Source organism: Amphiura filiformis, chromosome 17 (assembly GCF_039555335.1).
Source record: "Amphiura filiformis chromosome 17, Afil_fr2py, whole genome shotgun sequence".
NCBI lineage: Eukaryota > Metazoa > Echinodermata > Ophiuroidea > Amphilepidida > Amphiuridae > Amphiura > Amphiura filiformis.
Window position 1 is genome coordinate 61595636 of NC_092644.1, and position 15122 is coordinate 61610757.

A 15122-nucleotide genomic window follows, 5' to 3' on the forward strand; every position below is an offset into this window, starting at 1 on the left:
TTAGCGGAACAGGTGCATTGACAAGTAGGCACTTAGACAGGTGTTGCTTAAAAATACTGTAGGGGCGCTTATTAGGGAGGGCGCTAATTAGGTCGAGTATGGTATATTACTAATCTGTCCAATGGCATCTTATGAAGCATGTCTGACAGTGATAATTCTGCATTTTGTTTTTAATTTCTAATACTTTATTTCTGCTTTCTTTGTAAGCTGGAATGATTTGATACAGAAGAGGAATGAACTCTGGCATTCATATTCAACACTGTTCCTAATGTTCCTTCTGAGTTTTACAAACTGTTCATTTCTTTCTCAAATTATTCATCTGTTGTGGGAAAGAGGAAATTTAACAAAATAGATTTCTTTTTATTTTAACATGTTTGCTTGTGTCTCTTGTCTTGCACTTTCTTTTTACTAACACAAGTCTAAAACTGTTAATGTTGTTGATCCTGTGTCACTATGTATGTGTTAACCAGTTTAAATGTCCCTTGCAGTTACTCTTCTGTTCAATTACCCTCAACATTTTAAAGACAAAGTGGCCTTGATCTTTACCTGTTTGTACTCACACAACCGACCATAACTTTTCAGAATTATTGTGATCTTGTGAAAGTGGTCATGATAGCGATACTGATGCAAGGACCTCTGGACACAGTCTGTTTGCACTTGCTATGCCCTGAGTATTTTTGCAAAGATCTAAGTTACACTAGGGCCGCTATGATGCATCTGCTTGTTAAACAAATAATATGCTGATAATTTCATGTTGCCATTCAATTAGCCAATCAGGACCTTGCTACTGATGCCCAAGATGTAATGTTTATAATCCATTGCAAAATTTGAATCCAACATGACCAGGTTTACATGCTTATCCAGCCAGATTGTGTCCTTTTCGCTTCTTGATAAGTTAGCGAGAATAAAAACCCTGGCATATTGATATACATCTTGAAAAGAACTTGAGAATGTCAAGAAAAAGACTGGTCATTGAGGAGTTTTTGATATTGGTTACTTTTTATTGCTTCAGTGAAGTTGAAAACAAACAAATGCATTTCCTCCGTCAGTTTAATCATGGAATAGTCTACTATTTCCATGGTTGAATCACATCCAGATGAACATGACTTCACACGAGATGGGGATAATTAGATATTAGATAACATGGGATGACCAATGGTTACCCGAGAAGTGAGCTTGTAAACTTTTTTAACTGAGTTTAAAAAGTCACTGTTGTGTTGTTATTTAAACTGTTATGTTACACTATCTAGAGCTTGGTGTTGAGGACAAATTGCTGTATGTGTGTATAATATGCATTCACATTGGTGTGTGTGCAGGGGTGTACAAGTTGGCCTTCCGAGTGGGGGGGGGGGGTGTTTTCATGAGAGGAAGAATATTACTGCAGATAGGCTATACCATTTTAACTCTATACACCCCCTATGGAAGGCATAACCTTAATTTTCTACACAGGCGAGTGTGAATTTCAAATGGGGTTACCTGAATGGGTGACTCGATTTGAAATCTATACCCCTGTATGGGAGATTAAGGTTATGTCATCCGTAGGGGGTGTTTGGATTTCATCTAGAATAGCCCATTGTGATAATACAATGTATGTCGTCAGTGCTCATAACAGCCATGTGTTTCAACATTAGCACCAGGTGTATGACAGTACTTATCTGTGTGTGAAGGGGTGTGGGGGTGTGCGCATGGGTGCTTGAGGTGTGCGTATTCAAATGCAAGTGGGGTTTGTGGGGGATGTTAGCATTCACAAGCATGTGTGTGCAAGCAAGATGAAGCAATTGCATGAATGTTTGTGCATGACATGCACATAGTGTATGTTGATAAGAGTTAAAACAAAGCAAAATGGTATCCCAATCTGTCCTTTAAAAAACAATTCATAATACACAAGCATTACCTTTTCCTAAATGACCTGCTCATAATTTGCCATTCAAGGTAGGTGAATGATACGATTTGCCAGCAGTGATAATGTGGAAATATCACTAGGTCCTTAAATCCATATCTGTATACTTCTGTTTGTTTTTGTCAACTTGTGGTATTACTGTGACAAATGATTTGCCAATCTATCTCATTCATGACCTTCTTACAGAAGAGAGTAGTTGAAACCCTATTCACCCATTGCATGGTTCCGTCATGTTTGAGGAGAGCCTCGATCTGGCAGCATGCATAAATGGGAATTGAACCAGTCATATAACATTGCGTAAAGTTATGCAATTCTTCCTTTCATGTCATGCCAGTTCGAGGCTCTCCTTGCATCAGTGCGGAACCGTGCAATAGGCAAATTCATACAGCTAAATCTTGAGACAAATGAGAGAGGCAAAAAACAGATATGGACTGATTATGGTAACATGACAGCTAGTGAGATGCCACAAATTTTGTCAAGATGACTGGTTATAGTTGTATTCATTGTGATCTTGTCTGTGTCACCAAGCTTGTGCTTTGCATGTTAACATGATCATGGTGCATTGTGGCATGAAAAGACACTTGCAGTCCAAATGCTAAAGACAATCAATTTCTTACAATTTCTTACTATTTCATGATTTGTAAAGTGCACCGTCATTAACGATACCACAGTAAGACTAAAAGGTATTTTAAAATGTTTTTGTTAATTCAGTCAAAGAACTAGTATGATATTGCACAATACTAACCTAGAGGGCGCTGTTTTGTTTGTAGGCTCAGGGACATCGGCAACCAACACACCTAGTACCTTAAGTGGTCTAGGAGCAGGTATGGGTAACCTGTCAGGACTACAAGGATTAGGAGGTGGATTATCAGGTGGATTATCAGGAGGATTATCAGGCATGTCAGGATTATCAGGCATGTCGGGATTATCAGGTAAGATTGATCGGCAGATGACGATATCACAGGGTGGGTAATATGAGAGATTTTATGAAGGCTGAATATGTGCAGGTATACCCTTCATGTTGCAGAAAAGCTCAATATGGGTAATCAGGGCACCTAAAACATGTAGGATATACCAGAATGTACTGGTATGATTTCAATTTACGTTTGGTTGAAAGTTGAGTGCCAATGACAATCTTATCTAGGTCTTGTTACTCTCATCAGGTTATATTTGAAGAACATGTTCTAGGTTCAATCACTGAATGAATCACAGATATCATGCAACCCTATGTCGCTACTTGTTAGCAGACAAACACGTTTGCTTGTATACGTTTTGTGTGCAGAGTGTGTATATACCTCGTGTTTGAGTTTGGCATGTGATTTCCTCTAGATATGTCTGCAACAAGTGTGGTGTGGGTGTGACGCACCAACCAACCAACCAACCAACCAAACATTCAATAATGTTGCATGTGCTTGTGTTCAGTTTTGCTTCAGAAGGCAAGCCCAGCATTTCTTCACCGTGCTGGGTTTGTTTGTTTGTTCATTTGTTTGTTCCCCTCTCCCATTTATGTAAAACAACAACCGAAAGTCAACGTCATGTCTTTTATGCTTTTTAACCGTTTACAATTAAAGATCACATGTTATACTGACAAAAACATTTTGCTTCAATAATTATTTCCTTCTGCCAATTATTTCTGCCGATCTGATTTGAGCATTGACATGTATTTATACTGCTGGATGTTTTGATTTCATTTTAAAACAGTCTCTTAATCAGACCCAGTCTGATTAGTGTATTAATCTAGATCTGAGGAAGAGACTGTTATGAAACATCGTTGAAGTATTACCAGCTTATGTTGTATGACATTCAGAGCAAACTACTTGGTATTAATATGGTGCTGGAATGCTATGGGTTTAAAAAAAAAAGACAAACCATCAAATTACTTACGGACATGTTATGCTTCAATTAATAATCCTGATTCAATTTTTTTTCTGCTGCACTTAAAGGGATTATCATAATGTTCTGTACAAAATATTTTGCCTTACAGCACCACCAAAACAATCAACAATTATATATAGGCCGATTTGATCATAACTTCTCATTTCATAAGACATTACAAATACCTCTCGCACACTGTGAGTGTAAATTGCTCTCCCAGCGTCGTCTGCTAGGGTTAACCATGGTTTCCGAATTCGACAACCTCACTCGCGTGAATGGAAAAAAATCTAAAAATTTGATTTCAGATTCTACTTTAACGTTTGCTATTTGTTTGCTTCATTAGCACATCTATGTTTGTTCTAAAAATGCAAACATTTTATTGAAGAATTATTCCAGAATATTGCTGAATTTGAGGGGGTTTAGCAGATAACTGATAATCCCTTTGATTGTTTGTGTTGTTGTCATTTGTTTGCAATTCCCTCTATTTTCTATAAACATATCCAACCAATCAAACTGTTCCATTTCTTCATCTTAATTGTTAGTTATTATATATAATGGTGCTCTCATTTTACTTTGCTTGTTATAATCCCTGTTATTTCTTTCTTGCTGAAAGCAAGGCTGATACAAATATATCTTGTTAAAAAAGTTATAAGGATATTGAAATTTTTTGAGCTACATCAAGGCTACATTCCTGGGGATGGCACTCACATTGCAGGTTGAGTCATATAATACACACTAACTTTAGAGGTATTTTATCGCACTGGTAATTAAAACAAAACAAAAACACTCACTGTTGGTTTACTTATTAAGTAATGACCTTTTGCATGCAAGGTCAGAGTTCAATATTATTCATGACCCATGAAAAAACCGTTATAAGATGGCAAAAGTTAAAAGCAGTAGAGTTGGAATATGTTGGTCCATGATGTATGATTGAAATTTGGAATATCATAAACTAGATTGCAAACAAAAAGAGGATGTCTTACGCTATGGAATAGAGTAAGACAATAGATTAATTTGTTTTTAATTATTAAATTCTGTGGTTCTCCCATTCAGTAGGAATCTTGTGTATTGTGTGACACAATCCAATGGTGACTTGCCATCCAAATTGATTATGCCTTGCATGTTCACAATCATAGTGTTTGCTCTACATTTTTATATCAAAAACATAGAATTTGATTATTTTTTAGAATTGGGACCTGCATGTGGGTTAATGGAGATAAAGTATAATTTGATTTTTTTTTTAAATTTCATTGTATTTTTTTTATATAAATGCTGGATTATTTTTCATAAGAATTTTTACCTCTTTTTTAATGAACTTTGCATGTGATAAAAGACTATCTACAAATAGATTGAATGATCATTTTACACTGACTGACCCCTGACCCTTAACCTCTTAACCTCTGACCCTGAAGGTACAGGCTTGAGCAGTGGGTTATCAGGAATGAACGGTCTTGGTGCAGCAACCAATACCAGTACGGCTGCAGGCAACAATAGCCTGGACATGAACGCATTGACGCAGGCATACTCAGGCATACAACAATATACAGGTGTGTTGTGAGGAGCTGCCCATCCTCTTCCTTCTTTTACTCCTTGCCTACCCCACCCATCCCTGACACAAGTGATCCCTGTTCCCTCATCAGTAAAGCTCATTGAAATTAGCTTGTTAGTAAATTATTACATCAAAATCTGTCCATTTTTACCTATAATAAATCAGGATAATTCTCATTAAATTCTATTATTGAAAGAGTAAAAACCACCTTAATTTGTTTTCCTCTCACCATTTTGAATATAGGGTCTCAGTATAGCGGCATTTCAAGAGGTTAGCTTATTCTGTTTCCTTGAGTGTGTGTCCATTGTTCTCGTTTCATTTCTAAAGTAACACTCCAGTTTTAGTAATCGTCACTGAGTTCTGATTTTTTTCTCAATTAATATCACTTAGGACAGGATAAACCAACAACTTATTTTTTTCGTTGCGATTTTATCAATAAAAAGTTAGTTTTTTTTCTGCTGTGGTAATGCACAAGACCACACCATACAACCCATGAGAGACGTAACCAACAAAAAGCCTTGCTTTCAGTGTGCCTTGATTGAGCAACACTGTTGTGTGATGAAGTGTATTAATAAACTGGCATGCAGATCAGAGGAACCAACACTATCAAAGTACCCAAAAAGAAAAATTGTCGCACGTAATGGATCAAACATTTCATATTCATGGTTAGAGCTTTATGCCATATGTGTATGAAAATGAGTATGACTTGGTTAATACATATGTAGGTATTACATAGAAGTTGGACGAAAATCAAAATCAAAAGCTTCATTTGACACAAATTTCTTGCAAAGATTGAAAGTACTCAAATCCATTGCAGTCTTTGACCCTTCCTCTGTTGAATTGAGACTGGCAATGAATTGGGCCACTTGTGCTGCAAGCTATGGTGAAATTGGGCCCTGTATTTGATTTAGAGAATAACGATAGAATTTTATTTTGCCTATCCTCTATCGTGTGATGAGCGACAGGCAGGTCCAATATTTTGAGTAGTGGATGCGGCGCAGCCGGTATCCACTACGATAAAAATATTGGACCTGCCTGTCGCCTATCATAGGTAGAGGATAGGCAAAATAAAAATTCCTATCGCTTATTCTCATTCTTAGTCAGTTAAATATTATTTTAATAACTGTAAACAAATTTTTAAAGCAAAAACTAAGCTACCGTCATAAAAACTCCCCTCATTATAGAATGAACGAAACTTGTTTACAACTTCACGTATTCTGTTGCGCGTATTGCTAGCGCTGCTCGCGATTCCGCACTAGTCTACGCATCCAGCGCGATACATACGCGCACCTCTACACGCCGAAGTTACGCATTATCAAGACGCATGATGACGTGGGGTCGTCTCCGGCCTGATAGACGGCACCCAAAATCATGCGATTGTCCAATCAGAAATGTGTCTACGAACTAGACCACTCCCACTGACTAAGAATGAGGGATGTTTGGGTGTTGGTGTCTCTGACTGTAGCCACTATTCGGTTGGTTATTTATTACCCCCGCACTGCAGTGCTATTTGGTTTTTGCATTTTGTTGAAGTGTGGTGAATGCTGTGGGGGCATACATTTCCTGTTGGTATATATCGATACACGCATCTCTCATCATTCTCATTCCTAGTGTGCTACTGACAGGACACATACACGGGTGTATGGAGTATGAAACTGGCCCAGTTGGGTATTGTGCTACATTATCACACTGACACCAGAGTGTTAAGTTCATGCTGCCATGCATATGTGTATGGGGCCAGGTGATTTTAGGAGTGAGGATGAAGTCAGTTGTGTATATCTACATCTTGTCAAATATTCAACATTCTGGTGTAAATGTTTGCAAGTTTCCTACAAATTCGTTATATGTCTAGCAATTCAACTGTGTAGGCATGGTAACTATTAACAAGAGGAATATTTCTGTAATCTTGGTACGTGGTGTGTGTTATGTTTTTTGTGACACTAGTGCAAAATTGTGGATGTTTGACAGACTTCTATTTCTTTAAGATTAGGACAGTCCATACCTGGAGTGATCTTAGACATTTATGAAGTAGTTAATCTCTAGCATGCCTGATAAGTTTTCTGTGAAATGCAAAAGTTTGTCACCAGCTTAATTCAGTTATTTTTAGAACCGTGTGAACATCTTTGTGAAGATAGGTATAGTTTGGCTCTTCATCTTCTCTCAGTGCATTTCAGTTATGTCAACCTTGTGAATAACACATATTAGTCTCTGTCACATACAGCACTAACAGTTTTGAGTAAAGTAGATGTGAATGAAGTCGGCCCAAGAGTTTGTTACCAGTAGGAATATGCCATCATCATTACAGTGAAAGAGATATTTGTGGAAACAAAATTTTAAATGATTGCAAGAGATGGTTTAGTTAATACTATATTAGTCATGTTCAAGTATTTTGATCGGTAATTATTATTTGAATAACTGCAAACTAAAAATGACAGATACAGTAGTTACGAAAACTAAAATTGGGTAGGATTTTTGATATTTTAGAAGGAAACTTGTATATAATTGTGAATAGCATATAACTGCATGTTGAATATTTGACATCTAGACAATGGTTAAATCTGTGCTCCCATACTCCTAATCATTCCTCTAAAATTGATTGTTTGTTGTTTTCTATGCAACAAAACAACCACACTAAGTTTCTATTTTTTATTGGTGTGTGCATTGTGTGTTGGTTCTGCAAGCCACATTTTTGCCACAGTTGTGAATTAATATTTATATATATATATTTATATATAACCCATTTTCTTAAGTCGGATTCAGTCGGCACTATCTGTATTTTTTAGTCTAAGTCAGTTTACTCCCCCTCCCTGTCCGTCCATCCGTCAATCTGAAAGTCCGTTCAGTGACAACTTGTTGACAGGTGAAATGGTGTTTGTTTGTGTGTGTTATAGTTTGTTCAGCAGAGTTGATTTCATTGTCATTGTCATCACTCCATCACTCAAGCTTTGGTTTATGCAAATGTTGTTTTATTATTTCATAACTTCCATTATCTGTTAACACAAATTTGTTTTACAATATGTGTAGACATTGGGTTATTCCAGATAAAATACATACACTCCCTATAGAAGAGATTACCTTAATCTCCCACACAGGGGGTGTAGATATCAAATGGAGTCATCCATTCAAATAATCCCATTTGAATTTCACAGTCCCTGTGTTGAAGATTAAGGTCAAGTTTTCCATAGGGGTGTATGGATTTCAACTGGAATTTCCCATTGTTTTGATCTTCTGTGAATTGTTTGGAATTCTTTCTTAGATTTATAATGTTATTTTCTTGGATAATTTCAAGATAAAAACATAGGTATTTTTATGTGAAAGAAGTGGGTTAAAACACCGTGCTGTTGAACTCAATTACCTGATCCGAAGTTTAGTTGAAGAAAATAGGTATCATGGCTTTCATTGTTTTTAAGATATTCATTCATTATAAATGATAATTTATTCAAAAAGAAAGAATAAAACCTTGTTGCTTAAAAAAGAGAAGCCATAAGACTTGGGTTTTGATATACTTAAGTTTGGTCTCAATCAAACCTCAATACCATCAAAAGTTTCTAGGATCTGAATTGCAGTGGCACATTTGTAGGTAAAATTTATCCCCCCCCCCAAAAAAGTAATTGTTATAAATAATTTTTTTATATTCCAGAAGCAAAGGAAGAATTCTTGTGTTTTCTTTTATTATCAAATTCAATCTCATATTATGATGTAAGCAGATTTTCTGAACTAAGTGCAAGGTACAATTGTCACTGTTTAGGAAGATGATCTTTGCAAACTGGAACTAACAGACATGTTATGAACTCCTGTTGATGTTTAGTTTGATTTGAACCCCTGGACACTACTGATCATCTAACAGCATTTCTGATTGGTTGATAACTTGAAATGCTCATTTCACTTGCCAATTATGACTAGGCTTTAAACTATTTATGGTCAAACTTGCATTTGCAGATGATCTTATTAATACCCTCCTTGATTGGTTCAAAATTGGACACAATATTCATTTTGGCCAATCGGCAGGTAGTTCTCATAGGGTTAATATGCAAATTTGAGGAAACATTTAATAAATGAGTGACAGGTGTGAGGTCAGCATGACACTCTCTTATGCACTTTTGTGTAGCAACAATGTTGCATGGATGCATAAATGATATGGCAAACCACCATCAATCAGATCTAGCCACCTACATCATCATTGGGCCGGCTAGCCAGCAGTTAGTTGTAAAGTAGCACTGTACGAATGGTATCAAACTCATCATGAACATCGCTATGTCCGCAAGCAAGCACACAACAAACTCTTTTTCACCTGATATGTCAAGTTGTAATATCACACTTGTGTTTCATGTCCGTCGTATAAATCCACCTTTGCCTTTTTAAAATTGTACATCTATTTATTTAACTCTAATTCTACCTGCATAGGCAATTATTGTCTACTTCGTTAACATTTTTGTTGATTAGTGTAGTTTCAAAGTAATTCAAATTCAAACCAAGAGGTCAATTTAGGGGTGATATTTAATTAATTTCTAGCATGTTTCATGTTTCAATAAATGTCATCAATAAATTTAAGTAAAAGATTTTAAAGTAATTTGAACTATGAGATTAGTTTAGGAGATAATACTTTGTATTTATTTTTCCATAAATTTCATCTATAAATTCAAATGAAAGATTAATAGGCCTATTGTTAGCACAATGCAATGAAGTAAATGGTGACATGTGCCAAAGCTGATTTCAAAAGGAATTGTAGCGTTGCATCTGTTTAGGTGTAACCAATCTCAACTTAAGGTTTGATTTTATATGCTGAATTTATACACTTAATTGCCTGATGAAATCAAGCCATGGCATATTTACACTGGTTGATATCATAGTAGCATATTGATGCATTTCTACTTACTTTAACTCCCTACATTGTAGCCCAATTTAATGGTTTTGGAGCCAATGCCTTCCAGCAACAACAACAACAGCAGCAGTCCAAACAGAAGGAAGGTAAATGTGACAAGTGAATAATAATCACAATAATAGAATTTGGTTCACCTCAAGTTCGGTAGTGACGTTCCTGCATATTTTGGTGGCTGCAGTATCAATTGCACACATAGAGTTAAATGCGCTGAGTGTATACGGCGTATGTGCGTATTTCGGTCGCCGCAGTATCAAATTGCGCATGTAAAGTCAAACGCGCCGAGTGTTCATGCACGCGTACAGGGTTGGTTTGTTGGCATGCTTGCGTTGCAACCGCGTAAAAGCGTTAACGTCACAACCGAACTTGAAGATAACCAAAAGTTGTTTGTTTGAGAAGCAGTTGTTTTAAAGGCACTATCAGTGATCCCAGCAAGAGTCAAATATTTGGACTTTGTAGCAGGAGCTTAAAACAATAAGTCCACAGTATTCTGAGTAGGAATATTCCTTAATATTCTCATTAGGACATTTTTGAAATGAACCAGTAGCAAAAAGAAGGACAATGGTAGTGCTGAATATGATGCTCTATTGTAATTGCGTGTAGCTGTAAGTGTCCGTACGGACAGAATGAACCAACATTGACCAAAATGTCAATTTGTTTATCTTTATTAGGTCTCTTCGGGTCGTATCACATGCAGGGTCAGGGTATGTTGGCATATATCTATATTCTATAGCCAGCAAACACAACATTTTTTTGAAAACATTTTTAAAACATTTGTCAAAAAGTTATGATAAATGTTTAATGATGTTTACATGTTGGGTTATCAAATGATTAGGAAAATGTTTGTTTTAAAATTCTATTTAAAAAAAATGGTTGTAAAATATTTTAGAAATGATATTGCAAGTAACTTTTTACAAAAAAATATATATATTTTGACATGTATATTACAGTTGTTACAATTTTTTTAGGAACTTTTTCAAATGTTTTTAAAACATTTCATACATATCCTTTTTATATAACCTGACATTTAAACATTTTCTGGCAACCTTTTCTGTCCTTTTGAAAATGTTACAAAAACATTTTGTGTTTGGTGGGTACTTATTACAAAAAATGCAAAAATCTGATTTTTTTTTATTTAGCAAATCATTGATAGTGCTTTTGAACACATTCAGTCAGTCAAGATATCATTCCAAGTTAACTGATGTTAGACGTTGTCCATCAGAGATAGACACAAGCTTTCCTGCAGCTTTTTTGGCTTCTAAATCCTGTTTGATGTGTGGCATGTAGGCTTGTTGATGTTACCTGTCTTTAATGAATCAAAATATTGTGTGATAAAGACTTTATCAATGTACTAGCATTTTTTCTCAGAATGTATAGAAACACTGTAAAGAGTAAAAACATGCACCTTAACCTTGTAGAATAATACTACTAATAATATACCGTAAAAACTTGATAGTTAGCATATGTGTTTACTATCGAGCGCTTTTGAAACATGCAAAAATGAAGAGCCTCATCCACAAAAGTGTAAAGGGTTTTGAGCAAGTCATCGATACACGTAGTTACATACGAACAAGTAAACCTGCTAATTTGTGTCTCAACCCCATTAGCTGAGTTGGTAAAGCGCTGGACTTTGGTACAATTTCATGTTTTCAAAAGCGCTTGATAGTAAGCACATATGCTAACTATCGAGTTTTTACGGTAATATAAAGAATACTGTCAAAGCCAGAAGTTTTTGCAGGGCATCTTTCGCAGCCTGATATTATAAGGTGAAAATATATTGTGCACGAAAAGTATCCAAATACTTATAACAAAAGATATTTTTTACAGACACAAAAACGAGATGAAGAATGTTGTTTGCGTATTTTGATATATCATTTGGTGTGATACAACTTTATTTCGCCAACTTAGAGCAATTTGAATAAAAAAGAGAGCTATTCAAAAGTGACAAAGGTATAAATGGACTCTTCCCTTAAAGCAAGTAGATATTGCACACAGTGGCATGAGCATTCATCTGTCTAGCTGTAATGAGGCCGTAACAAAGGTAGCGGAAATCGCCTTCAAGGAGGAAATCCAAATTTGTCACTTTTGAAGCTCTAATCTTTTGTCATTCAAATGCATATAGCTTAGTGGAATAAAGCCGCATCATGCCGAATGAGGTATCTAAGTAAGCTGAACAAATTCTCCATCTATTGACTACTTTATTTTGCAATTAAGTTTTGGTGTCTTTAAGAATGGCTTTTTAAGTGTTTGGATACTTTTTGTGCGCAGTGTACATGCAGCCTGAATTTTTTCACTTTTTGCTTTATACTGGCAATCTACCTTAATTGGGCTATTCCATTTCTTCCCTTGTGGAAGATTTTGGAAATATCTCCCACAGGGCATTATGAATTTCAAATGGAATTAACACATTAGCAGTTCCATTTGAAACTCACTCACCCTCAGGAAGATTCAAATGGAACTGCCTAATGTGGTAATTCCATTTGAAATTCATACTCCCTCTGTGGAAGATATTGGAGTAGTGTGGATTTCAAATGGAATAGCCCATTTACAGCTTTATGATTAATGTTGAACTAGACACATATTTGGCACATTGGGTGAAGCATGTTACTGAAATCACAATGTAAAAGTGTCCATAGTATAACAATCTCATCAATGTATTGAATTGACAGGACCAGAGGGCGCCAATCTGTTCATCTACCATCTGCCTCAGGAGTTAACCGATGCAGACTTATTACAGACCTTCCTACCGTTTGGCAATGTGATCAGCGCTAAAGTATTCATTGATAAGGTCACCAATATGAGTAAATGCTTTGGTAAGTTGGTTTGACTTTGTTTGATAAATTGCAACTAAGTTTTATTGAAACTGATATTGGATATTAAAAAGCTAGGCATTAACAGTAGAAACCTATGTAGGTAACAGTGATGGGTTTAACCAAGATTACTATTTACCTCCCACTTGAAGCTATGCACATCCTAGGTTGAAGCTACATATGATGCTAGGGCATTCCAAATGTCTGCAGTGTATGGGACAAATGATCTTCTGTTCGTTTCATTTATATTATACAAATATTGACTGCTATGAGGGGCATGGTTAAAATTAGAGATTACTGATTCAAAATTGCACCATATGTAACACTGACAAAACTGTCATCTTGGTTTTGTAGTTCATGGAGGTCACTTACTGTACCTCTGGCATTTAATCTGTGCCTTTAGTTTGAGCGTTTCAAAGGTTTGCGCATGCAGCGCTTTGCATACGTATTGACTCGATGTGTTACACCCAAGATGCAGACAATCACACACTTTGAATCGAAAGTTTGCCGGACGGAAAGTAAAATAATCTAGAGGTACATTAAGTGGCCTCCATGAGTGACTCATAAACATGGCAGAGTATGTACTCTTTGATTCTACCTCATTGGACAACCCAGACTTGCAAACAAATCAAGTACTTTCCCCAGGTGATTCCTGGCCCCAAATAGAAATGTATCACTCCTCATTCACAAAACTAACCATCACATAAATTATGTACTCTATATTTGTATGCAATTTATTTGACCATGCAGGCTTTGTAAGTTATGACAACCCTGTATCAGCACAAGCAGCAATCCAAGCGATGAATGGATTCCAGATAGGCACCAAGAGACTTAAAGTGCAGCTCAAAAGATCCAAGGAAACGGGCAAACCCTACTAGCACCTGTAGCGGCTTCTATTATGAGGTGTAACCAAAACAGGTAAGAAACAGACAACATGGATCGTAAGGTTTCTTTTTTTCCTGACAGGATCAAATATTATGCCATTACCAATTCAGATTGGGCTATTCCAGTTTAAATCCACACCCCCAATGGAAGACATAAACTTAATCGCTCCCACACAAAGGGTGTAAATGTCAAATGGAGTCACCCATTCTGTTAACCCCATTTGAAATTCACACTGCCAGTGTGGAAGATTAAGGTCATGTCTTTCATAAGGGGAGTGTAGAATTCAACTGGATTCGCCCAATACAGCAGCAACACAAATCCATCAGTAGCATTGACATCGTCCATGGAGCATGTACATGGGCAAATTACAATCACAAGTGTGAATTTAGTTGCTAATCATTTGGTGTTGTCTGTTGTAGTCATGGATGATAATGGCACAATGTTTTTAATATGAAGAGAAACTTGGTTGGCTCTGGCTCTGTTCAGCCAGGTGGCCATATTGCAAGGTAAGGATGGAGTGTACATCAGATACAAAATATTGGACATATTTCCCATTATATGTTCCAGATGAATTTGTCTTGTTGATATTAGTCCTGGGTTTCAGTTGTGCATCTTTGGGTTTTATGTGTCATAACCCTTTTTGTTTTAAGATTAAATCCTACTTTTAATGTTGTCAAGTCTCCTCATTGCACATATTTCTGCTTTCTGGGTTAGCAGTAAGTTGTGTGAAGTAGCTAAGCACAAAGAAAAAGTAAAACATACAAAAAGAAAAGGAGAAAGGAGTTGAGCTTTATAATTTGGAAGTGCTCATTAATTTTATACTTATACTTTATTCAGTGCATTTTTGTCATTCTGACTTCAATGAATTGAAATCTACATCCTCATAACTATTCTTGGTTCACCTCAAGTTTGGTAGCGACATCACGGCTGTACTGCAAAGGTGCTGACAAACAGAATTGCACTTGTATGTGTGCATATATGCTGTGCGTGATTGGCTTTACATACGCGATTCGATACTGCAACTAGCAAAATACATACCTTCAACTACATCACTAAAGAACTTGAGGCGAACCATTGTATAGTAGGATGAATGTAACATAGGGAAGTAAATAGCGGCCATCTTGAGTTATGACCAGGATAACAAAAATCTGATCTACAAAGTGAAAAAAAGTGCCATCATCCTGACCAGCCCTTTTGCAAGGAAACGGAGAGAAAGCACCCAAT

At 36.3% G+C, this 15122-nt stretch overlaps 1 protein-coding gene across 21 annotated transcripts in view; it reads left to right on the forward strand.

The window, feature by feature from the left end:
* Nucleotides 1-15122, forward strand: part of LOC140138118 (CUGBP Elav-like family member 2) — a 229497-nt gene that overhangs the window by 193456 nt on the left and 20919 nt on the right. For 15 of the 21 annotated variants that reach the window (XM_072160020.1, XM_072160019.1, XM_072160024.1 and 12 more), the window contains 7 exons: nucleotides 2671-2832; nucleotides 5188-5322; nucleotides 5568-5594; nucleotides 10221-10292; nucleotides 10875-10907; nucleotides 12873-13016; nucleotides 13764-13931. In XM_072160020.1, the coding sequence (XP_072016121.1) occupies nucleotides 2671-2832; nucleotides 5188-5322; nucleotides 5568-5594; nucleotides 10221-10292; nucleotides 10875-10907; nucleotides 12873-13016; nucleotides 13764-13891 (701 nt within the window). In that variant the 3' untranslated portion in view covers nucleotides 13892-13931. The remainder of the gene's footprint in view (nucleotides 1-2670; nucleotides 2833-5187; nucleotides 5323-5567; nucleotides 5595-10220; nucleotides 10293-10874; nucleotides 10908-12872; nucleotides 13017-13763; nucleotides 13932-15122) is intronic. The other 6 variants (XM_072160040.1, XM_072160027.1, XM_072160029.1 and 3 more) reach the window with 5 other exon arrangements.